The sequence below is a fragment of the Crinia signifera genome, chromosome 6, assembly GCF_055691185.1.
Source record: "Crinia signifera chromosome 6, ASM5569118v1, whole genome shotgun sequence".
NCBI classification, from domain to species: Eukaryota; Metazoa; Chordata; class Amphibia; order Anura; family Myobatrachidae; genus Crinia; species Crinia signifera.
This window is the reverse complement of record NC_139222.1, coordinates 106,004,295-106,031,729: the sequence shown is the minus strand read 5'-3', so window position 1 is coordinate 106,031,729 and position 27,435 is coordinate 106,004,295. Positions and strand designations below refer to the sequence as shown.

Sequence of the window (27,435 nt, the reverse complement as noted above, 5' to 3'; positions counted from 1 at the left end):
CCATCGTATGCGGAAAAACTCGCATCGCATGCGATTGCATACGATTTTTCACTGAAAAGCACCCAAATGCATTGGAATTAGTATGAAACATGTTCAATGGCCCCCAAATGGCATTTTTGAGGCTGTACCACCCCCACTATCAACGCGAACCCGAAGCGTGGCGAGTGCAGCAAGCCCACGAGGGGCGGCGGTACGCGTCCTAAGACCTTTTCATACCTCCACTATCCCCGTCGGCGTGGACTTGAGAACAGAAAGTGTGGCGAGTGCAGCGAGCCACCGAGCCTGAAGTGTGGCGAGCCCCGCGAGGGGACGCGGATACCTTCACAGGTATCCGCGTCCCCTCACGGGCTTCACAGGTGTCCGCGTCCCCTCGCCACACTTCGGGCTTGGTGGCTCGCTTCGCTCGCCACACTTTCTATTCTCAACTCCACGCTGACGTAGATAGTGGGGGTATGAAAAGGTCGTAGGACGCGTACCGCCGCCCCTCGCGGGCTCACCACGCTTCGGGTTCACGTTGATAGTGGGGGTGGTACAGCCTCAAAAATGCTATTTGGGGGCCATTGAACATGTTTCATACTAATTCCAATGCATTTGGATGCTTTTCAGTGAAAAATCGTATGCGATGCGATTTTGACTAAAAACTGCAAAAATCTGTAAAAAACTCCACTTCACTTTACACACTCCACTTCAATTTACACACTTCACACTGCACTTTCCACACTCCACTTTCCACACTCCACTTTCCACACTCCACTTTCCACACTCCACTTTCCACACTCCACTTTCCACACTCCACACTTCACTTTCCACACTCCACTTCACTTTCCACACTTTCCACACTCCACTTTCCACACTCCACTCCACTTCACTTCACTTTCCACACTCCACTCCACTTTCCACACTCCACTCCACTTTCCACACTCCACTTCACTCCACACTCCACTTTCCACACTCCACACTTCACTTCACTTCCCACACTTCACTTCACTTTCCACACTCCACTTCACTTTACACACTCCACTTTCCACACTTCACTTTACACACCACACTTCACTTTCCACACTTCACACTTCACTTTCCACACTTCACACTTCACACTCCACTTCACTTTCCACACTTCACTTTCCACACTCCACTTCACTTTCCACACTCCACTTTGCACACTCCACTTTGCACACTCCACTTTGCACACTCCACTTTGCACACTCCACTTTGCACACTCCACTTTGCACACTCCACTCCACTTTCCACACTCCACTTTCCACACTCCACTTTCCACACTCCACTTTCCACACTCCACTTTCCACACTCCACTTTCCACACTCCACTTTCCACACTCCACTCCACTTCACTTCACTTTCCACACTCCACTTCACTTTCCACACTCCACTTCACTTTCCACACTCCACTTCACTTCACTTTCCACACTCCACTTCACTTCACTTCACTTTCCACACTCCACTTCACTTTCCACACTCCACTTCACTTACCACACTCCACTTTCCACTTCACTTTCCACACTCCACTTCACTTTCCTTCACTTTCCACACTCCACTTTCCACACTCCACTTCACTTTCCACACTCCACTTCACTTTCCACACTCCACTTCACTTTCCACACTCCACTTCACTTCACTTTCCACACTCCACTTCACTTCACTTTCCACACTCCACTTCACTTTCCACACTTCACTTTCCACACTCCACTCCACTTTCCACACTCCACTTCACTTTCCACACTCCACTTTCCACACTTCACTTTCCACACTCCACACTCCACTTTCCACACTCCACTTTCCACACTCCACTTTCCACACTCCACACTCCACTTTCCACACTCCACTTTCCACACTCCACTTTCCACACTCCACTTCACTTTCCACACTCCACTTCACTTTCCACACTCCACTTCACTTTCCACACTCCACTTCACTTTACTTTACTTTACTTTCCACACTCCACTTCACTTACCACACTCCACTTTCCACACTCCACTTCACTTCACTTTCCACACTCCACTTCACTTTCCACACTCCACTTCACTTCACTTTCCACACTCCACTTCACTTTCCACACTTCACTTTCCACACTCCACTCCACTTTCCACTTCACTTTCCACACTCCACTTTCCACACTCCACTTTCCACACTCCACTTTCCACACTCCACACTCCACTTCACTTTCCACACTCCACTCCACTTTCCACACTCCACTTCACTTCACTTTCCACACTCCACTTCACTTTCCACACTATATTCCACTTCACTTCACTTCACTTTCCACACTCCACTTCACTTTCCACACTTCACTCCACTTTCCACACTCCACTTTCCACACTCCACTTCACTTTCCACACTCCACTTTCCACACTCCACTTTCCACACTCCACTTTCCACACTCCACTTCACTTTCCACACTCCACTTTCCACACTCCACACTCCACTTCACTTCACTTTCCACACTCCATTTCCCTCCACTTTCCACACTCCACTTCACTTCACTTTCCACACTCCACTTCACTTTCCACACTCCACTTCACTTTCCACACTCCACTTCACTTTCCACACTCCACTTCACTTTCCACACTCCACTTTCCACACTCCACTTCACTTCACTTTCCACTCTCACTCACTTCACTTTCCACACTCCACTTCACTTTCCACACTCCACTTCACTTTCCACACTTCACTTTCCACACTCCACTCCACTTTCCACACTCCACTTCACTTTCCACTTCACTTTCCACATCCACTCTCCCCTTCACTTTCCCACTCCACTTCACTTTCCACACTCCACTTCACTTTCCACACTCCACTTCACTTTCCACACTCCACTTTCCACACTTCACTCCACTTTCCACACTCCCACTCACTTCACTTCACTTCCACACTCCACTTCACTTCACTTTACACACTTCACTTCACTTCACTTTCCACACTCCACTTCACTTTCCACACTTCACTTTCCACTTCACTTTCCACACTCCACTTCACTTTCCACACTCCACTTCACTTTCCACACTCCACTTTGCACACTCCACTCCACTTTCCACACTCCACTTTCCACACTCCACTTTCCACACTCCACTTTCCACACTCCACTTTCCACACTCCACTTCCACTTCTCACTTTTCCACACTCCACTTCACTTTCCACACTCCACTTCACTTTCCACACTCCACTTCACTTTCCACACTCCACTTCACTTACCACACTCCACTTTCCACTTCACTTTCCACACTCCACTTCACTTTCCACACTCCACTTTCCACACTCCACTTCACTTTCCACACTTCCACACTCCACTTCACTTTCCACACTCCACTTCACTTCACTTTCCACACTCCACTTCACTTTCCACACTTCACTTTCCACACTCCACTCCACTTTCCACACTCCACTTTCCACACTTCACTTTCCACACTCCACACTCCACTTTCCACACTCCACTTTCCACACTCCACTTTCCACACTCCACTTTCCACACTCCACTTTCCACACTCCACTTCACTTTCCACACTCCACTTCACTTTCCACACTCCACTTCACTTCACTTTCCACACTCCACTTCACTTACCACACTCCACTTTCCACACTCCACTTCACTTCACTTTCCACACTCCACTTCACTTTCCTTCACTTTCCACACTCCACTTCACTTTCCTTCACTTTCCACACTCCACTTCACTTTCCACACTTCACTTTCCACACTCCACTTTCCACACTCCACTTCACTTTCCACACTCCACTTCACTTTCCACACTCCACTTCACTTCACTTTCCACACTCCACTTCACTTTCCACACTTCACTTTCCACACTCCACTTCACTTTCCACACTCCACTTTCCACACTCCACTTTCCACACTCCACTTTCCACACTCCACTTTCCACACTCCACTTTCCACGCTCCACTTTCCACACTCCACTTCACTTTCCACACTCCACTTTCCACACTCCACTTCACTTTCCACACTCCACTTCACTTTCCTTCACTTTCCACACTCCACTTCACTTTCCACACTTCACTCCACTTTCCACACTTCACTCCACTTTCCACACTTCACTCCACTTTCCACACTTCACTCCACTTTCCACACTTCACTCCACTTTCCACACTCCACTCCACTTTCCACACTCCACTTTCCACTTTCCACACTCCACTTTCCACACTCCACTTCACTTTCCACACTCCACACTCCACTTCACTTTCCACACTCCACTTCCCTCCACTTCACTTCACTTTCCACACTCCACTTCACTTTCCACACTCCATTCCACACTCCACTTCACTTCACTTCACTTTCCACACTCCACTTCACTTCACTTTCCACACTCCACTTCACTTTCCACACTCCACTCCACTTTCCACACTCCACTTCACTTTCCACTTCACTTTCCACACTCCACTTCACTTTCCACACTCCACTTCACTTTCCACACTCCACTTCACTTTCCACACTCCACTTTCCACACTTCACTCCACTTTCCACACTTCACTCCACTTTCCACACTCCACTTCACTTTCCACACTCCACTTCACTTCACTTTCCACACTCCACTTCACTTCACTTTCCACACTCCACTTCACTTTCCACACTTCACTCCACTTTCCACACTTCACTTCACTTCACTTTCCACACTCCACTTCACTTCACTTTCCACACTCCACTTCACTTTCCACACTCCACTTCACTTTCCACACTTCACTTTCCACTTCACTTTCCACACTCTACTTCACTTTCCACACTTCACTTCACTTTCCACACTCCACTTTCCACACTCCACTTCACTTTCCACACTCCACTTTCCACACTCCACTTTCCACACTCCACTTTCCACACTCCACTTCACTTTCCTTCACTTTCCACACTCCACTTCACTTTCCACACTTCACTCCACTTCACTTTCCACACTCCACTTCACTTTCCACACTCCACTTCACTTTCCACACTCCACTCCACTTTCCACACTCCACTCCACTTTCCACACTCCACTTTCCACACTTCACTCCACTTTCCACACTCCACTCCACTTTCCACACTCCACTTTCCACACTCCACTTCCACCTTCATTTTCCACACTCCACTTTCCACACCACTACAACTCCACTTTCCACACTCCACACTCCACTTCACTTTCCTTCACTTTCCACACTCCACTTCACACACTTCACTCTACTTCACTTTCCACACTCCACTTCACTTTCCACACTCCACTCCACTTTCCACACTCCACTCCACACTCCACTCCACTTTCCACACTCCACTTTCCACACTCCACTTCACTTTCCACTTCACTTTCCACACTCCACTTCACTTCACACACTCCACTTTCCACACTCCACTTCACTTCACTTACTCCACTTTCCACACTCCACTTTCCACACTTCACTTTCCACACTCCACTTCACTTTCCACACTCCACTTCACTTTCCACACTCCACTTCACTTTCCACACTCCACTTCACTTTCCTTCACTTTCCACACTCCACTCCACACTTCACTTTCCACACTTCACTCCACTCCACTTTCCACACTCCACTTCACACTCACTTTCCACACCTCACTTCACTTTTCACACCTCACTTCACTTCACTTTCCACACCTCACTTCACTTTCCACTTTTTTTCACTTCACATTTCCCTTCACTTTTCACTTCACTTTTGGGTACTTGTGGATTATCACGGCTCCCACGATGGCCATCGTATGCGGAAAAACTCGCATCGCATGCGATTGCATACGATTTTTCACTGAAAAGCACCCAAATGCATTGGAATTAGTATGAAACATGTTCAATGGCCCCCAAATGGCATTTTTGAGGCTGTACCACCCCCACTATCAACGCGAACCCGAAGCGTGGCGAGTGCAGCAAGCCCACGAGGGGCGGCGGTACGCGTCCTAAGACCTTTTCATACCTCCACTATCCCCGTCGGCGTGGACTTGAGAACAGAAAGTGTGGCGAGTGCAGCGAGCCACCGAGCCTGAAGTGTGGCGAGCCCCGCGAGGGGACGCGGATACCTTCACAGGTATCCGCGTCCCCTCACGGGCTTCACAGGTGTCCGCGTCCCCTCGCCACACTTCGGGCTTGGTGGCTCGCTTCGCTCGCCACACTTTCTATTCTCAACTCCACGCTGACGTAGATAGTGGGGGTATGAAAAGGTCGTAGGACGCGTACCGCCGCCCCTCGCGGGCTCACCACGCTTCGGGTTCACGTTGATAGTGGGGGTGGTACAGCCTCAAAAAATGCTATTTGGGGGCCATTGAACATGTTTCATACTAATTCCAATGCATTTGGATGCTTTTCAGTGAAAAATCGTATGCGATGCGATTTTGACTAAAAACTGCAAAAATCTGTAAAAATCGCATCGCATGCCACTATGGGGGAGATTCTCTAAGAATCTCCGCCCCCTTCGCCGCCCATCGCATACTTAATTATCGCATATGTTGTAACATATGCGATAATTAAAGCAAAGGACAGCTCTTGCGTTAAGATCTGTCCTTTGCGGAGGGAGTCGCCGGGTCCCAGCAGGTCCCGGCGGCTCCCCCCTCCCTCCCACACCCGGCGCTGCTGCTGCTGCTGCGCCGGGCTCTCCTCCTCCCTGCACCCGGAAGAGGATCAGTGCAGGGAGGAGGTCACAGGTCCGGGCAGCACTGCGCTGCCCGGACACAGGTGAGGGGGGAGGGGCCGATGCGGGGCGGCGGCGCGGGGCGGCGGAGGGATGCGGTAGAAGCCCATTGGCTTCTATGGGGCATCACCAGATTTTTCTGGCGATGCCCCCCGCCGCGTTAACCCGGCGGGGGATGCTTACAGCATCCCAAAATGCGGTAAAAACCCCGATAACGGGGGTTTTTACCGCATTCCTTGTTTAGAGAATCTCCCCCTATATATGGCATGCGATGGGAGCCGTGATAATCCACAAGTACCCACTTCACACTCCACTCTCAACTTTATACTCCACTTTTCACTTCATTCTTCACACTTCACTTTACTCATTTCACTTTACTTTTCGGTACTTGTGGATTATCACGGCTCCCACGATGGCCATCGTATGCGAAAAAATCGCATCACATGCGATTGCATACAATTTTTCACTGAAAAGCACCCAAATGCATTGGAATTAGTATGGAACATGTTCAATGGCCCCCAAATGGCATTTTTGAGGCTGTACCACCCCCACTATCAACGCAGCGAGCCCGCGAGGGGCGGCGGTACGCGTCCTACGACCTTTTCATACCCCCACGATCCACGTCGGCGTGGAGTTGAGAATAGAAAGTGTGTCGAGCGCAGCGAGCCACCGAGCCCGAAGCGTGGCGAGCCCCGCGAGGGGACGCGGATACCTTCACAGGTATCCGCGTCCCCTCACGGGCTTCACAGGTGTCCGCGTCCCCTCACGGGCTTCACAGGTGTCCGCGTCCCCTCGCTGCGCTCGCCACACTTTCTTTTCTAAACTCCACGCCAACACACTTTACTTTACACTTCACTTTTCACGGTACTTGAGTAGTTTCACGGCGCCAGCCCGCAGCGTGGGCGAGCGAAGCGAGCCCCGCTGGCGCCGTGAAACTACACAAGCCCCGCTGGCGCCGTGAAACTACACAAGCCCCGCTGGCGCCGTGAAACTACACAAGCCCCGCTGGCGCCGTGAAACTACACAAGCCCCGCTGGCGCCGTGAAACTACACAAGCCCCGCTGGCGCCGTGAAACTACACAAGCCCCGCTGGCGCCGTGAAACTACACAAGTACCCACAAGCCCCGCTGGTGCCGTGAAACTACACAAGTACCCTCTTCACTTCACTCTTCACGGTACTTGAGTAGTTTCACGGCGCCAGCATGGCCTACTTCCGGTTTCTACGCTCGCAAATCTATGTAAAAGAAACTACACAAGCCCCGCTGGCGCCGTGAAACTTCCCAAGTACCCACTTCACTTTTCACTTCGAGCTGCCGGTCTCTTCAAGAGGCCAGGGCCCGGGACAGCTGTACCAATAGCACCCCCCTATCGGCAGCCCTGCATTAACTTTCAAATGCCCTGCAAGAGGACATGTATCCTTCCTACACTATGGACATTATTCAAATCTGATTGCAGTACAAATGTATTTGGAAAATGGCAAAACCATGTGCACTGCAGGTGGGGCAGATGTAACATATGCAGAGAGAGTTTAATTTGGGTGGGGTGTGTTGAAACTGAAATCTAAATTGCAGTGTAAAAATAATGCAGCCAATATTTACCCTGCACAGAAACAAAATAACTCACACAAATCTAACTCTCTCTGCACATGTTACATCTGCCCCACCTGCAGTGCACATGGTTTTGCCCATTTTCCAAACAAATTTGTACTGCGATCAGATCTTAATAAGGGCCAATGAAAGGATACATGTCAAAGTTATCAATGATCTTAAAAAAAATGAGAATAAAGAAAAGGGCATCGGATTTTAGATCTGTTTTTGTCATGGAACACTGTTTTCAGACTACAGGACAGCTCTGCCGTGTAAAATGAAACCTTGTTTAATTGAATAGGGAAAAGAAAAAGGTAAACACCCTACAGAATTTTTTATTGGATTCATCCCTTATTTCTTTATTTTAGCTTAAGCAAGGCAGAACAATGAATTTGCAGTCTAAAAAATTAAGTTAGATACGACCTGTAAAGCTTTTCAGTATTAGGGGTTGTGTTGGTTCGAGAGATTTCAGTGGAAGACATCATATTAAAAAGATATAAAATCCTCAGGCTTACCGCAGTTAAACTGGTCAGCAGAGAGCAAGCTCACAGACATCCCGCGCAGATGGACCGGATGCTCGCATGTCACAGCTGTGTGCGTGCTGCTCCTCTCAGAGAGCTTCCTAAGAAGATCCACCAGCCACACCAGCTCACAGTCACAGGTGAAGGGGTTAGAATCCAAACGTCTTACCAGAGAGAGGTTAATTAGAGTTTAGTATCTTTACTAACCATAAGCAGTAATGTTTTGAACTGTAATTAAATGGTTACTTACAAGCGTGTCAGAGACGGGAGTTGAGAGAAAGTTTGTGGTTGAATCCTGGTAATCCGGTTATTGTGCAGGAATCTGCAGAGAGAACACCACTTACCCAACACAGCAACACTATGCCATTGCTGATAATCCTTCATATTATCACCTTTGTAGTGCCAACCTACTTCACAGCATTTCAGTTACAATCTTCACTCTGGCACCAGCCCATGTTTCCATACAGCCTAAGATCACTTACCCATTCTCTATGGCAAAGACATCTAAGCTAAGAGATACCTTATGCAACCGTACAGCAAAGGTGGATTTAGACCACATGGGGACCTAGGCAAGATAAGGGTTTGGGCCCTCCTCAGACAATCCATAGCACTATATTTTTGCTGTTGGCATCGATAGCATAGCCATAGCCAAATTGACGGGACACACACACACACAGGGGATACTGTACCCCGGGTGCCCTCTTTCAGAGCACAATGACATCAGTAGCTCTCCTGACTCCGTTCCCAGTGTGTATGTAGTATAGAAGCTGCTTCTTGCATGTGACAAGATAAAAAAATAAAATCTACTGCATCACCTGTGTGTAGTGTAAGGTTGTTTACATTGTATTTGTTCCACCACAAGGACACTTTATAAATGAAATGTCTCTCAATTAGGTGGAGCTCTAAACAGTATCCAGGCATTATTACACTTTTATTTTAAATCTAATATACTCCAGTAGTTTAAATGTAATATACAGTATACAATCACTACCTACCAACACGACCCATCCAGAAGGGACAAAAACAATATACACCCCCTTTTTCCTGTCATAATTCAGCCATGATCGATAAATGACCTTGTCGTGAGCACAGTCTACCACTAAATCCTCAGCTGCATAAATATTTGCATTGCGTACAAATCTGAATCAGGCCGTAGGTCTTTTGGAGGTAGATGGAATACCTGTGTCACATTTAAAAGTTCTGACTGCATTCAGTGGATGAAACCATTCTGTATGTCGAAATATTTTTTCTATCCTATTAAAGAACATCAAAAAGGGACTTTGGGAGAGTGGGCAGGTCCATGTGATGTCATAATGCCACGCAGTAGTCGTGCAATGCTCCTCTGGGATCATTTTAGATATATTTATGGGGCTCCTTGGGGACTGCTGGGCCTTACAGGAAATCCTCCTCTGCCCAACATACAGCAGCACCTGTTCATTTCAGGCTATGTACACATCAATCTTATATACAGTAGCATACCTATTTATTAGTCCATTATACAGCTGCTTTCTCTAACACATTCACCTTTCTTCCTGCATTTCCATCTTTATATTCAGGTGTTAAATGTGGCATAGAATACAGAAATCTTTACTGTAGCATTTTTGTGTAAATCAAAAGATCCACACTGGTACAGTACATGTAGGTATCCGGAATCCAGGGCTACTTTTATCCTTTGAATCAAATCAAACCTTAGTGCTGGTAATGTTGTCACATAGTAAAATGGGATGTTTAAGCCAGTTTTAGACAGATCAGGTGATATTTTTTTTTATTAACCCTGAGACACTGTGTCACATCAGAAATGGTTGTGACAGGCTCCTCACATCAAAGAGATTATATATCAATGAATGGGTGCTACCAAGAACACCTTAAGTATAAGTTACAAGCGAGACGGTTTGTATATACAGTATTCAAAGTGATCAGACATTAGAAACACAAAACACAAGCTTAAGATACCAGGATGCCACAAAGAGGACACCCGTTTGGACCCTGAAGTTCAGGAGCATTAAAAAAAAAAATGCTCTGGCCACTCGGAAATTAAGTAGAAACACAATGCATAGGCTGTGCCAACAGTCCCCGTTACCCCATAACTTGGCCAGGCCTGGTGGCACATGCTGCATTGCACTCGTGACTCTCTACTTCCTTGTCCATTCCGATCCCTGTCAAGCTGCCGGGAGTCCCAGTAGGGAAGCTGCTGATCACTAGACACAATAACAGTGTGAGCGACACAGCAGCCATCTACAGTCCAACTCCTCTCCCTACAGACAAGCGACACCCTGGCTATGGAGAGTCCCTTTGGCTAGGCAATAATGCCCCTGGCACCATCATCACACAGTTACGGTCATCATTCACAGACCTGGATCTTGCCAGATCCAGTACCTGCCATAATAGAGTGGGTCTCTGATATTATTGCTCCTCTTGAAAAATGGTGGCTGGCTAGAATGGCTGCATTCAGATGATGGGTAGAGTTAGCCTGCTCAGGTGGCAAAAGAGAACTGTGGAAAGAGAGCGTGCAGAGGCCGAACTTGCAGAGAAGATGCTAAAGAAGAAGAGGGAGCAGACACCAGAAGCCCTGGAAGGTGGCAGGTGTTGCAAAAAGCTTAAAGAAGCGGTCACCCCATAGAATCCCAAAGGCAGTGGGGAGCAGATCACTTCTGAAGAGTATAGCATAGGCTTCCATGGCATAACCAGGTTTGGTACAGCCGAATGAGACAGGACTGCTAAGGTATTATTGGTGCTTCCCTACATGTCCAACATGGTTCTGACACTAGGAAAGTGGGTATGTTCAGGTATTTTAGGCCTGTGGCACCATAGTGGGCAATAAGCCCAGCACTTCAGGAGCCATTAGGCCCATCATAGTAAAAAATAACCCCATGTCAGTACTAGTACAAGGCTGTAGAGGGCATAGATCTAGATATTTCTTGGCTCCCCTATTAGACAACACTGGCACAGAAGATATTAGACTCTACAGGTATTGCTTGGGGTCTGCCTATTGGTCAATCCCAGGCCCCACAATTTCTGATGGTAGTCCCGACGCTGCTGCTAACTTTGAACTGCGTACATACTGTACATTCTGTCAAATCATTATCATCTAAATGAGTAACATTGTAATAGTGCAGATGAAATATAAAGCTGCTACAGATGGAGCGGGTCCCAGCTTTGCAGGGGATGGCGGAAGATTCACCAGCCACCGGAGGGGACGCGCGCGCACGAGGTGTGCGCGCGTCCCCTTACAACGGGGATCCCCGCCGCCTCGCCGACGGTCGCCCCGGGTACACGCCGCCTTGCCGCACCCCCCCCCTAACCCTGTCTGTCTCCCTGAAGCGGAGACCGACAGGGATCCCGTCCCCCCGCCAACAGGAAACTGGGACGCGCGTGCGTGCGAGACGCACGCGCGTCCCAGTCTCTATCGCCGGCGCTTGCCAGTGCAAGGGATCTGGCGAGCTCCGCCCAAAGATGGGACCCGATCCATCTGTATATTTATGAACCGTGCATAAGACCAGTGCACAGTATATCTTTTAGATTTAATACAGTGTATTGTGTGAAGTATATGGAGACATGGAACACATTTTTATATAGCTTTTGCCACCTGGTGTTTTTTTTCTGCAAATGAAAAAAAAAAAAAATGAAAGAGGACCCACTGTGTTACAGGAACAAGAGAACTCATTGTTCTTTCTAAAATGTTCTGTAATGCCTCCATTTCTCCTAAAGAGGATGGAAGACACTATTTACAAAGACATTCCAACTCTGGATCAAGTGAAACTCTAATTTGTCCCCTTAGTGGAGATTTTCACAAATGGAAAGATGTGCAGTGATGAGCACACATATTCTATTTACTTTGAAATTCAGAATTTCACCGAGGTGGGTCTAAAGAATAGCCATTGTGAGAGCTTTTGAAAAAGGTTGTTTTAATATGATCTCACTAAACTGCCTAAATTGCTGCGTTTCTCGACAATAGAACTTCAATTTCTCCTGTATTGTGGCATACTATGATTATTCCCTCCAATGGCTTTAAACAGAGTTTTAAGAAACAAATATCCAACAAAACAGGACTATGCTAGTCTGCTACCTATAACTGTAGCCATTGGCCCTTGTGGGACCTACCCCCTCTCCGCAGTAAGATCTGCCACTGCAGTGAGTCAGTTGAAGTCTGTGACTGCACTGGCTACTCTGTGATTGTGTTGGAACTTCTTATTGGAAGTCCTACCTGCCAGTCACCCACAGTACAAGCGGTTCCATTGGGATGTGTTTCTCCCCACTCAGATTGCCAGACCAATGTTGTGATTAACAGAGCTGGCTTCCTGTAGTCACTTCCTGCCTGATTGTCAGCACTAGCCGGCTGCTATGGGCTGCAGCATATGCAGTCCATAGAAACAGCGGGTTTGCTTGTGCACATGTGCCGCTGTTAGTGTCCATCAGTTCCATTGAGCAGGTGCTGTGACCAACTGGCAGCAGGGGCTCCTTCACAAAAGGTAGGAGCTGTGGCTAGTTACTGTAGGTAAATTACAATTAAATGAAAACTTATTCCTGTTCTATAGCTCTTTAATAGCACAGCATGCTTGACATTGCCTTTTCTCTGTTGAACCATAGAGAGAGTAAGGGGTAAATATGCTAAGGGCTAAATATGCTAAGATGAGAGTTCTTCTGAAGATGGTATGCTGCCCATGGTACTTCTACTTCTTATTTAGCACCTGCTGGTTAACAGAACTACTATCTTAGTAAGTTTACCCCTTGGTTTTTAGGGGTTTGAAGCACCAAATCACGGTGTACAATCCAGCGATTTTGATGTAGTCTTGTAAGGGTGTGGATCATTCGGTCAACAGTGTCTAGGTCGACAGGCAGAGGGTAGACACATCAAAAGGTTGACATGCATTAGGTCTACATGGTCAGAAGGTCGACAAGTGTTTTTTTTTTCTTATAAACAGTCTTGCTCATACTTTAACATCACAGTTGGCATAGAGGGAGAATATAATAGTGCTCCATTATAAAACTAGATAACCGTTTCCCCATTTTTAAAAACATTTAAATTCACTAATAAATAATTACTTAATATTGCCAGAGCAGTTGATGAATAGATGCCATGCACATGCCCATGACATCTTTAGAGTGCTGCGGTAAGTCCAACATCCCCTGAAGAGCTGGGCACGCTAAGAGGCTACACCCTTTTTAGGACATGTGCAACAGTTCATCTTTTAACTCCCATGTTGGGAGGTAGGCTATAATTATAAGATTATGCTTCTCCTGATTGACCAGCTAGCTCACAACATGTTTGGTGGATTTTCTACTTCTAATGCTAAATACATGAATAGTGAGCCAATGTTCTTTTCTACTTTTCAGTGCGAGTTTTCATCGGTTTCCAGTCGGGTTTGGCTTTAGTAAATCTACAGTTTGAAAATCCACCAGAAAACCCCAAACTATTGTTGGTAGATATTTTGCTAAAAAATACTCAAGTAAATCATTTACAAGTCAGAAATACTTGACCTTCGTTCTTCCCCAATTTATCAGAGCTTATTACATTTTGATCAATTAAGTTCAATTCTAGAGAAACCCAGTGACTCATCGGCATCTGAGCTACGTGTTTGTACTTCCTCTATAGAAACTATGATGTAGGTCTATCCTGCCATCATCCTTAATGACAAACCTAATGGTATTGCGGTCACCACCCAGAAATGTATGTATTTTGTTCAGGAGGCTAAGCTGGGCTTGCTTAGGGATGCAGTCCACCCATGAAGTTCCGCAGAAGTGTTATGGTGCATTCATCCTGCCAGCCAGCACTGAGGTGGTGTTGCCAGTACGCAATGTTAAATGACGATCTGCCAGAAGTACAATTCTCCTACTAAACTTTTGCAATTGTAAGACACATCAGCAGCTTCCTCAGTTGACTGAGGAAGCCGCTGTTATGTCTTACATAGGCGGAGAAACGCGTTTTTGAACTGTATCCTGCCCCGACTCTACTATAATGCAATCAGCGGTAACTGTTAAAGAGCGGCTTGCTTGACTCTGATTGGCTGCAGCAAATACCTCTAACAATACAGCTTTCCGGAAAGCTACTCTGGTAAAGGAAGGGGAGCTGCAATCTGGTTATTACCATCGTTATCCCAGGAATACAATATTGCCAGTGGAGTATCCACTAAGAGCGGGACTGGTAACTATAGGTGTTCTGCCTCATTACTTTGCATACTTATGGCCAAGGATTCAGAGCCATTTCTAGCCTCAAAACCATTTATGCCAGTGACTTTAGTGTTATATGTGGTTTGTCTTTTATGTGGGTGTCATTGTAAAGTGCACTTTAAATGAAGTTTTATGATTTTTTTAATAATTTGTTATAATGTGTTTATAAATCCCATCTGGCTATTTACGTGACTGAGTACAGCTGCGCCTCTGATTAGTTACTGTGAGCTTTTGCCACAGAAAACTAGAAAATCCCCACATTGTCTTCCTGAGGCACACACCCTCCTGTTAGGGGCTGCAGTAGTACCCAGTCGGTATAAACTTTGCTGCCTTCTGTAATCCAGGTGTGTAATAATTGAGGTCTGTCCTACTGAATATTAACATTGAGTGTTATTAGAACCAGCGCTTTTGTGTGACTAAGGTCACAATTGTATAGGTTTGTTGTGAAACGACACATCCCAGCATGCCTTGCCATAGTTTTAGCTTTCCCTAATAGCAAAACTGTGGCAGGGCAGCTGGAGAGCCATAGTTTGGCCATGCTTAGCGTAGGTCGACACCAAATAGTCGACAAAAGTAAAAAGGTTAATACAAGCAAAGGCCAACATGAGTTTTTTTTATTTTAGTTTGGTGTCAAATTGTAGATTTCATCACATGGACCCCAAATTAGTGTTCCGCTTTGCTCGCTATGCTTTAACATTCCCAATCGGAGCCCACATGGATGGTAAGTGTATGGTTAAAAAAATACTAACGTGGACCTTTTCATGTGTTGTTCATTTCCATATGGATCTTGTAGAATTGTTGGTGTATTCCTATTGACCAGATACCATTATATGCTCCCAGTGACTACAATATTCTTAAATAGGATTAACTAACCTAAACCCTCCTGTTATTTTACATTCAAAATGGTCTCATGAGGGACAGCAAATATCTTACTTACAGTCTCTCCAGCATAGGGAGGTCACCAAAGGTCTCTGCATCTAGCGTTTCCAGGTTATTGAAGTGAAGATACCTGGTGGAGAGGGCAGACACAGACATACAACACATACAAACTGCGTTCCTTTGGTGGGTAATGTCCATCAATGAGCATTTATACTGCAATACAATACTGACAATTATTTTATTAGCATCTTATGAAGTATATCCTAATTACATGTGCACCATTGTGTTTATTTCATTCAGGGACACCCAGGAATAGATTTGATCACCTGTGGGAAATGGTAATAACCTTGCACACTACTATAACAGCAGTTATCAAGGAAATAAAACTCATAGGGCACAAGTACTGCACTCCCATAAATACCCACAATACAGTACGCGCAGCACAAGGATTATATTTTCCTCTAATAATACGTAAAAGTCCCTCCCTGCCAACTGAAACAGGCAAACCGCCAATGTCGTATAGATATCAGCGGCCAGTAGATTGGCCTTAACCCTTTCATGGACAACGTCTAATCAGGCTCAAAAGCCCTAGCGCTAGTAGCTGATACAATGGTGAGCCACTTTAAAATAACATTAACATTGTTGAACATTCAATGTAGACTATTTTCTCATAAATGAGAATAATATATACATTTTTGAATGTGCAAGTCATTTGTAGATTCCCAAATGAACATACCATGTTCTAATGCTCAATTAAAAGACATGTTTTTAATTAAAACCTAGCCAGTGAGGTTTGCTTGCCAGTCACCTCGCTGATTTAGAGCTTGCTCTCAGATTTAGGACCTTCTTCTCGTCGACACGCAAAGCGGCAAATTTTGCAGCATTGCGTGTGGACCATACGCCGCCTGCCATCCGCAGTGCCAGAGGCACCCTCCCCGCAGAACTGCGAATGGATGATTTGCATAATCATCCATTTGCAGCCTTGGGCGACCATTGAATGATATCTCCAATGCATGCAGATCAGAAACACCTCTATGGTGTCTCTGATCTGCGAGCACCCTGTGCGGGAAGCAGGCGGGCAGCTGATGTCAGCTGCTGCCGCCCCCCGCACCCACATCACCAGGCTATTTGCATGGGAATGCCCAGCGGTTTCATGAATACACCATGAAACGCTGGGCGTTCTCATGGGCTGTGCCTCCCGCCACCAACCCACGCCCCCACTGCTAGGTGCGAGCGGGACAGTGAACATGTAGTTCGCCGTGCCCACTTGCATCCTGCGTCTGCACATGTGCAGAAATCGAGTGCACGGGGGGACTGAAGAAACTAGAATAACCCCCTTACTCACAGCTGCTCCAGTGAACGCAGCCCATGGAAAGCATTCTTCTGTATACTGCGGATATCATTCTTGTACAGATAGCTGTAAAAGAAAAAATGTTCTTAAAAAAACCCTAGTCTGGGCTCATGTTTGCATGTGGGCAAGCGGACAAGGGGCTTGCATGTGAGAAAAGGAATGATGTGGACCTGCTTCATAAACTTACAGTTGCTTCAGGTTTGCCAGCGTCTCAAAAGTTCTCTGTGAAATCAGTCTGATTTGGTTGTTGTTCAGCAATCTGAATAAGAACATAACAGGTTTAATTGAATGTAAATTGCAGTGTTTACTGTATCAATGTTCTCCAATTTCTGGCATCAATCTTACGCTAGATGCTGCAACTATCAAATATATGAAGGGTTTTAACATAGTACAGGAGGAAAATTTTCTTCAAAGGAAAAGAAGTAATAAAACACGAGGACATGCACTGAAACTGGAGGGAGGTAGGTTCAGGGAAAATGTTAGAAAGAATAATTTCACAGAAAGGGTAGTGGATAAGTGGAATAGCCTCCCATCAGAGGTGGTAGAGGCTAAGACAGTAGAACAATTTAAACATGCTTGGGATAGGCATATGAATATCCTTACAAAGAAATAAGGATTAAAAAGGGTTGAGATTACCTGAAGGGTAAAAAAAAAGGGGCAGACTAGATGGGCCAAGTGGTTCTTATCTACCGTCAAATTCTATGTTTCTATCAAACATGGCAGGCAAAACAGTTTTAGTGCACAGTAATGACCATAACATAGTGCACTAACTTTACAAACTCTCAAAGTCTTACACAAAATAGGCTTAAATCGTTCACAGCTGGTCTTAAATGCTGTGACACCGTATTTTGCGTTTACAATTGCAAAACTACATAGAAAAATCCACAAGAACGGTAAAAAGTAATAACTACAGTACATGCACCTTTAGATGAGCTCTGAATTGCAAGAACAAATCCTAAAGCACTGGAAGATTTAAACCCCTTAATCTTTGGACTAATTATCCGCTCCTCTGTAAAGCTAAAATAAAATTAAAAGTTAAAGATATTTTTGTTTTAACACATTTCATCATCAATATTAGTAATTTAATTCTGCAGTACACACATGTATACTGCTTCACAGAACAGATGAGAAAAGTGGGAGCACTCCTAAATAACCTTAGGGATGGCCATCGATGATTCACAATGAATCAGGTGGTTTCCCTCCATCGATGGCACAGCAAAACCGATGTTTTGCTTTTGTTTTTTTCCAAAAGTGCCAGGACACGGAGCATAGCTCCGCCTCAGACACCCGTGAAGCCCCGCCCATGTGTTTTGATTGGCCCACAGGCCAATCAGTCAAACATAATGGATGACCATCAATATGTAAAACTATCGATGGTCATCCATTGCATAGTTATACACTAATCAATGGGCAGTTGCACTTTAGCCATCGATGGCAAAGGCAAAGATGGCCATCCCTAGCTCACCTCCCACAGTGTAACCTTCATAGTACGCCCAACATGGCTGCCTCATCTGGAACACTTGTGGATGCGATGAGTAATACATGGAGAATAGGGAATATACTCCTCTAGGCCAGGGCTTCTTGGGAATTTCAACAATGTGGGGGTTTTCCTTGTGTTCAAACAATATTAGGGGCCCCTTTCAAATGAGTGTACCCATAAGTCTGTGGGTTCCAGGATTGAAGAGACGCTGCAGTGTTTTTTGTGGTGAAAGTACAAGGCTTAATGACATCATCTAAGCTCCAGGAAAAAGAAACCACAATGGAGTTACTTCTAGATACAGAAGTGTCCTTCATTTGGAGATAATAAAGCAACATGTGCAATTTTCTCTCACAAATTACTACTCTTATTGAATGTAAACACATTTTCCTTTCACATGTACTGATTTACATAAGATAAGATTTCAAGCTCCACATATATTATTATTATTCCATTTGTGACAAGCATGATCGATCTATCAATTGGTTGCAGAGGGGCTCATTAGAGACATAGAAAACCCTTCCAGATTACTAATCCAAGAGACAAAGATATCACAAAGCAGCTTACAAAGTGTTGAGGTTGGTCAGCTTCAGAAGGGCACCCGAATTTATCTCTCTTATGTGGTTGAAACGTAAGTCACTGCAGAGACAAAAGCAGAAATGGAGGTTGTTAGTTTTTTGCCACACCATACGAAGGGTCAGATGTATGAAGCAGCGATAAAGGGAGGAGAAGTGAGCCAGTGGACAAGTTGCCCATGGCAACCAATCAGCACAACCAACATCTATAATTTGCATGATCTAAAATTATACAGAGCAGCTGATTGGATGCCATGGGCAACTTCTCCACAGGCTCATGGTTCCTCCATTATTACTGCTTCATACATCTGCCCCTTAGTTTGCATATTCACCCACAAGAAGGATAAGGTAAATCAGAATAAAACTGTAGGAAATACTGTATGGGCAGATCATCTAGAATGCACAGCATCAGGACTTTCTGCCCAGGCTAACCAAATCGGATAACTGAAGGTGAACAATTCCAGATGTTTTATCTGCATTTCGCCAAAACGCTCATGCCTTTACCATATGCCCTAAAACAGGGCGATGATCACCAGATTATTGGACAATTGCACAGTGTTTGGGTACTTTTAGCCTGCTTCACACATTACTTTTCATTTATCACATTACTGTGCATAATTGTACTGCCAGCACTTTCTTGTAAGAATGTCCATTAAAAAGGAACATCAGAGTCCAGCAAAGGTTCTGGGTGATCATCTCAATATACAATGAATCAATTATTCCTGGAACAGAGGAGTTGTGGATCATGGAGAAGCATTGTGTGGCGTACAGAAACGAGTAAATCACCGCCAAAGAGACAATTACTTACATCACCCATAAAGAATGACAATTACTGACATCATCCATAAAGAACGTTATGTGCCCCTCTTATAATAACACAAAAGGCCAACAGCAGACATTAATCTACGCAATCTGTCAATTTAGCTGGAAATATTTCAGGTTTGAGGAACCAATTCCAAGGGGAGAGCCAGCAACATTGCTAGAAAAGGAGATAAAGAATGACATTTAGCAGAACACAGTATGTGGACCTGCCAAAACAAACAATTATAAACTAGTAAGACTTTGTTTACAATCCCAGTGGGACAGCACTGGTATGCTTTGTGCACAAGGAAATATAGAATGCACAATTGCAGTACAAAAAAATAGGACATGGCTGGCAGGTTAGGGAATAGGGTTGGGAACCAAAGTAAAGGATTGGTTCACTGGCTGTTATGCAAGTCTACATATACAAGACACTTTGAAGATGGAGACAATGGTGTTATATATTTTGGCAATTATGATGTCTACCTAACCATTGTTCATAAAACAGTTACGGGGTAGATGTATTAAGCCTGGGGATGAAGTGGAAGGTGATAAAGCACCAGCCTATTAGCACCCAACAGTCATTTTTTTAAACTCAGCCTGTAACTTGACAGTTAATGGCTGATGTGTTACCACCTTCCACTTTATCATTTCTACAGATTTAATACATCTGCCCCTTTATTTGCAGACTAGACCACTGCATGATCCCACCATATTCCAAGACACAGAAGATAGTGTATTGGGATACCTACAGTCCCGCCACACTATTGTGCCCATATTATGCCCAGAGCCCATTGTAGCGGACTTAGGGCCTTATTCGAGTTCACTCTTTCTGACAAAATCCTTCTTAGATGGACAAAACCATGTGCACTGCAGGGGGGCAGATGTAACATGTGCAGATAGAAATAGATTTGGTGATTTTTTGGTGATTCTTTGCAGGGTAAATACTGGCTGCTTTATTTTAACACTGCAATATAGATCTCACTTTGAAGTAAAACCCCACCCAAATCTAATTAGATTTGTACAAGTTACATCTGCCCCCCTGCAGTGCACATGGTTTTGTCCATCTAAAGGTGCCCATACACGTACCAATTACCCGGTACTTTTTGTGCTAAAATAGCATCGCATCCCATGCACAACATATGCACAACGATGCTATTTTAGCACAAAAAGTACCGGGTAATTGGTACGTGTATGGGCACCTTAAGAATGATTTTGTCTGAAAGAGTGAACTCGAATAAGGCCCTTAGGCTGGGTACACTCTAGACCAGGCATGTCCAAACTATGCCCCCCCCCCCCAGCTGTTGTGAAACTACACATCCCAGCATGCCTTGCCATAGTTCTAACATTCTCTAATAGCAAAACCGTGGCAAGGCATGATGGGACATGTAGTTTCACAACAGCTGGGGGGGGGGCATAGTTTGGACATGCATGCTCACGGGTGTCAAACACAAGCCCCGCGGGCCAAATCCGGCCCGACAGACCTCGTCATGTGGCCCGCGCAGCCGCCGCCAGCCTTCACCTTTTATTCTCTTTTTTGAGAGGTTTTTTTTTTGCACTGCTGGCGGCCATGTTCCTGTGGTCCTTTAAGATGTCTGCGGCCACAGGAACATGGCCACCGGCCTCCACGGCTACATGGAGGAGGGCCCGGCAGCCTGTTCCCTCTTATCGAGGCAGTGGCAGACGCTGGGTGGGGACGTCATGACGATGACGCCTCCCACACACGCGTCTGCAGAGAGGAAGGAAGGCAGGCAGAGTCGGGGGGGCGCAGCAGGACAGGCCGCGGCGCAGAGAGTGGAATTGAAATTACTGGAGCCGCAGCAGCAGCAAAGGAGCCTGAGGGATAAAATACAGTAAGTTACATAAAAAAACAATATATCTGGTGGTGGTGTCATGGCATTACTTTTATATTATACAGGGGAGCAGCCTGTGGTGTCATTATTATTGTACAGGGGGAGCAGCCTGTGGTGTCATGGCATTATGAAATGACACCACAGGCTGCTCCCCCTGTATAATAATAATGCTATGACACCACAGGCTGCTCCTCCTGTATAATATAAAAGTAATGCCATGACACCACAGGCTGCTCCCTCTGTATAATAATAATGCAATGACACCACAGGCTGCCCCCCCTGTATAATAATTTGTGTCATGGCATTACTATTGTTATATTATACAGCGGGAGCAGCCTGTGCTGTCATTGCATTATTATTATACAGCGGGAGCAGCCTGTGGTGTCATTGCATTATTATTATACAGCGGCCCTTTGAGGGTGACCAAACTGCTGATGCGGCCCCCAAAGAATTTGAGTTTGACACCCCTCTAGAGCATGGGTCTTCAAACTGCGGCCCTCCAGATGTTGTGAAACTACAAATCCCAGCATGCATTGCCACAGTTTTGCTATAAGGGAGTGTTAAAACTGTGGCAAGGTATGCTGGGATTTGTAGTTTAACAACATCTGGAGGGCCACAGATTGAAGACACATGCTCTAGACCAGGGCTGGGCAACAGTGGACCTCCAGATGTTGATGAACTACACATCCCAGCATGCCTTGCATCAGTTTCAGCATGGCCACATAGCAAAACTAATGCAATGCATCCTGGGATGTGTAGTTCATTAACAACTGGAGGGCCGGTGTTGCCCAGCCCTGCTCTAGAACATGGGCCCTCCAGATGTTGTGAAACTACATGTTCCAACATGCATTGCCACATTTTTTCCTTTAAGAGCATGCCAAAAAACCTCAGGGCATGCTGGGACATGTAGTTCCACAACATCTAGAGGGCCACAGGTTGAAGACCTGGGCTCTAGACAATGTTTTGGGAGGATCTGCTCAGCCCTACACAATGCTCAATCTGGGTTCGGTCATTAATGAGGTTTAGCATATGTGCCCTTATTCAGATCTGATTGCAGTACAAATTTGTTTGGAAAATGGGCAAAACCATGTGCACTGCAGGTGGGGCAGATTTAACGTGTGCCGAGAGAGATAAATTTGGGTGGGGTGTGTTGAAACTGAAATCTAAATTGCAGTGTAAAAATAAAGCAGCCAATATTTATAGAAACAAAATAACTCACCCAAATCTAACTCTCTCTGCACATGTTACATCTGCCCCACCTGCAGTGCACATGGTTTTGCCCATTTTCCAAACAAATTTGTACTGCAATCAGATCTGAATAAAGGCCATTGTGTAGTGTGTATACACTACATACATTTATACCTGTATCATCGTTAATGACCAAACGAGACATGGATATATTGTAGAGTAGTTTGTAAGATTTGCAAAGTGTATATGCACTGTATGGTTTTTGTCCAGACGTTCAGTGGAATTCATGGACTAGATTTGCAAAAAATAATTAGATCGATATATCCTTCACCCATCTGTCTAAAGCAGGAGATAAGATTTGGTTGTAGCTGTTTGAGAACTAGAAGTTCCAGCATGGCTTTCTCACTAAAAGCTGGCAATTTAACTTCCCCAACAGCTGGGTATACAAAATGCCAAAGTCTTGATACATTAGCGTGATCACACGTAGGGCTGCTAACAGCATACAGTATGTACAAACCACATTGGCTCCGGATGCACATAGAAATTCAAATGACGAATAAACATTTCCAGCCACGTTACGTCATGCATTCCTCTACATGATTGGCCTCAAGAAGCAAAACAAACAGGATCGATTCCAGCATGTAATCAGGGTAGCCAGGCAGTTCATGTACAACCTGTGGGAATTCAGAGGCCACCACACACGTTTGTTTAGAGTTTCACAGCAGAGTCTCGATGCAGGTGGTTTTCACAAATGCCACGTTTTACAAATTAAAAGGGACATTAAAATTCTCTGAAAACTGGTTCCAGCAGATACACCGTACTTACTGTAACAGGAGAGGTTCTAAAGAGAAACCGTTTTACAGACATACAGTATATCCACACATAGGATTACAAATGGGATAAGCTACACATTAAGAAAAAAAAAAAAAAACACACACACAACATTCCAGCACCATCTGTCATCACATACAGCAGTGGTTCCCAAACTCTGCCTAGGCACTCTGGGGTGCCTCAGGACACTTGCAGGGGTGGATAAATTCATATTATTTATGGTCAATGTACCAGGCAAAACCAGTGTTTGTGGCTGCCAATCATAATAACATATGTGGACAAACAGAAGCAAATCCTGTCCCTCACCAGATAACTGTGACATATAAACACAATGCACTTTTTTATATTTTTTCTGAATTTCTCGATAAGAAGCATTTGACCTAGGGGTGCCTAGGGCGCAGTGATTCAAAAAAGTTTGGGAACCCCTGGCATACAGGACATATATGAAGACTGATGCAAATAATAAAATGGGAGGTTATTGTTAATGCAGCCAAAGTGACAACAGCAATTTATTGCAGTTATTGGAAGCATTTCATTTGCCTACCTCCCCCCCCCCCCCCTTTTTTTTTCCATAGTCATACATATACATATGTATACTGTATAGAAACATTTTCATGATCAGTTACTAGTCTGATGCAGTCATATGCTTAGTGGTGGAACTGCTGAAAGCCAAGCCATTAATGGTTTCTTTAATCCACAACTATTTATTGTAGAGCATTGTACTTCCTGCTGCACTAAATCATCCACTAGTCTGTATGAAACGGACTTCTGTCACAACACCCTGATTCACATATGCCAGGACAACAAATTTCTGAATGCTTCAGGTGGTAACTGGTAATTGTCCACACTGCACTGTAAAGGGGTGTACACTGAGAGATTTTAACAGGAGATTTTGACTAGTCAAAATCTCCTAAGGTTAACCAAAATCTCCCTATTTTTCTCCTGCTTAGTCAATATTGTTTAGCATAGATTGACTGTGCCGGTAAGGCAATTTTGACTAGATGACAAGGGATGTACACACGGGCAGTGTTTGGCTAATGGACAATTTTGACTAAGCAATTTTGGGAGAGATTTTGACTAAGCGATTTTTTCTAAGCAATCATAGTCTATGATCTAGTCAAAATTGCCTTGCCTGCAGAGTCAATCTATGGTCAATCTATCTATGCTAGACAATATTGACTAAGCAGGAGAAAGAAAAAAAATAGGGAGATTTTGGCTAACCTTCTAGGAGATTGTGACTATCTAGTCAAAATTTCCTGCCAATCTCTCACCGTGTGTACACCCCTTTAGACTATCATTACTTAGACAAAATCGCTTAAAAAGGTGCCCATACACAAGCATTCCCAACCACGGTCCTCAAGGCACACCAACAGGGCAGGTTTTGTAGATATCCAGGCTTGAGCACAGGTGACTTAATTAGTATCTGTTGGATTCTGATTAAACCATCTGTGCTGAAGCCTGGCTATCACTAAAACCTGCACTGTTGGTGTGCCTTGAGAACCGTGGTTGGGAATGCCTGCCATACACGGTACACATCTCATAGCTCAAAAAGTATGTGCTGCACATAATTTGTACTAGATCTCATCTCATTGCAAAATCTCATCTCATTGCAAAACCCATGCTATGCGATCTAGTCCAAATTGCATACAATAATTGTACCATGTATGGGCACCTTTAGTCACAAATGCCAGTGTATCTAGTCAAAATTGCATAGACATAAATTGTCCATTAGCCAATATCTCACTGTGTGTACAGCCCTTAACCCCAATTCTCTGCTAGGCAGTGCAAGCATATACAACACTGAGGAGATTTGTTTTACAAAGCACATGTAGATTTGGGTGACATAATGGTTAGAAGAGACTGTAAGAAACACCACTCCACACCAGTCTATAGTCCCCTCTAAGGACAGGTGTGGTTGTATGAGATCCTGTAAACACTGTACTGCTCAGGGGGTAAGTGGTGATGTTGCATGGGAAGGGTATAAAACAGACCAACTTTCTTTTGTTGATGTAGCGGCAGTAATCTCAGACAAATCAGGACATATAATGTAAAGTAAGAGCACAAGACTCACAGTATGCTGGTCTGGTCTGGTATATCTGGGATGGCATCCAGCATCAGATGCATGCACCTGACAGTTGTCCGAAAGCACAAGCACCGGCTAGGGCATGCTGCCTGCTGGGGTGGTAAAAGCAGGAGAAGAAACCCATAAAGTTCCCACTGCATGTTCACAAGTATTATCTGTGGTCTGTACGAGAGAGAGAGCGAAGCAGAGTACGCCGAACACTCAGGCTCTGTAGGAGGGAGCTAAGAACATGTGTTTCTTGTTAATATCACTCACACCCTACTGCCCAAGCACATGTTCCCTCTTCTGTTGTACAGAGCGCTTAATATTCCAGTTTGTCTTTGGACTAATGTCAAATAATTTATCCAGGATGCCAGACAGACTCCCTGGTACATTCTCATTGTCCATGTTTAGAGACAGAGTTGTGGGGGGTGGGATACACGATGCAATTACCTCAGATAGCCAAATGGAGGTCAGACAGTAAAGTTAGGCTGTAACAAGATTTGTTCCTCCTAAATTCACAGAACCCTACAGGTGACAGTCACTTGTCTTGGAACATCACCCAGCTGCTTTGTGCAGACTTCATATCCCTTTTTCAACAGACATTCTGAGGGAAATTTACAAAGATTGATGTTCTATTTCAAATGGGATGTTGCTATGGCCAACCAATCAAAATCATCATGATAGATAGTATCTGATTGGTTGCCCATAGCAACATCCCATGTGAAATAGAATTCCCATCTTAGTAATTTTCCCCCTCTGTGCTCTCCCCCTCTGTGCTCTAAATAGATTAGAAGGCTCATCGTTACACATCACCTCCCTCTACGCCAGTGATGGGGAACCTTCGGCCCTCCAGCTGTTATTTAAACTACACATCCCAGTATGCCCTGCAACAGTTTTAGTGTGGCCAAATAGCAAAATTGTTGCAGGGCATGCTGGGATGTGTAGTTCAACAACAGCTGGAGGGCCAAAGGTTCCCCCATCCCTGCTCTATGCAGAGAGGGGGTTATTCTGGTCCACACGCAACACTATGAATCTCGCTGCGTTGTGTGTGGACTAAACGGCCCCAATGTCTTAGGAATTATTATAGCAGTACCATGGTGATGTCGAGTTCCCAGTAAACAGACTCAAGAATATTAACTAGCTCAGGTGTAAAATGGAAGTGTGCTGGGCAACCTGCGAGCTTTAAGGTTAAATCAAATTCAGGGACATAGTTCACTGTACTTTATTTTTTATTTAACCTCTTGATTTAGCAAACTGTGGGAGTTCTATGCTAGTAACCCAGGCAGTTTGGGGCAGCACCAACCACCACCAAATCAAGGAGAATGTGCTCCAAGTCTTTGAGAGCTATAATGTAGAGAGAGATAAACTATGACTTTTTATGTGCAGGCCTCAACAGATTCTCCCAGCTATATTGGGGGTCCCCTGTGGAGCTAAAGTTCATAACATTTTGGGAAATTCAACGGACATACTCCGTACTCTTGCATTACATGATGGGGAGAGCTAAAAAAAACAAA

At 45.0% G+C, this 27,435-nt stretch overlaps 1 protein-coding gene across 5 annotated transcripts in view; it reads right to left on the bottom strand.

Moving 5' to 3' along the window:
- LOC146007943 (peroxidasin homolog) overlaps nucleotides 1–26,515 on the bottom strand; it is a 106,244-nt gene extending 79,729 nt beyond the window's left edge. For 2 of the 5 annotated variants that reach the window (XM_083146736.1, XM_083146735.1), the window contains exons 1-7: nucleotides 25,928–26,512; nucleotides 19,176–19,247; nucleotides 17,319–17,390; nucleotides 17,126–17,197; nucleotides 15,839–15,910; nucleotides 8,984–9,055; nucleotides 8,728–8,897 (exon numbers count right to left, since the gene is read on the bottom strand). In XM_083146736.1, coding sequence (XP_083002862.1) covers nucleotides 8,728–8,897; nucleotides 8,984–9,055; nucleotides 15,839–15,910; nucleotides 17,126–17,197; nucleotides 17,319–17,390; nucleotides 19,176–19,247; nucleotides 25,928–26,079 — 682 coding nt within the window. In that variant the 5' untranslated portion in view covers nucleotides 26,080–26,512. Of the gene's footprint in view, nucleotides 1–8,727; nucleotides 8,898–8,983; nucleotides 9,056–15,838; nucleotides 15,911–17,125; nucleotides 17,198–17,318; nucleotides 17,391–19,175; nucleotides 19,248–19,991; nucleotides 20,304–25,927 lie in introns of those variants that run through there. The other 3 variants (XM_083146738.1, XM_083146734.1, XM_083146737.1) reach the window with 3 other exon arrangements.
- Nucleotides 26,516–27,435: the final 920 nt, after the last annotated feature.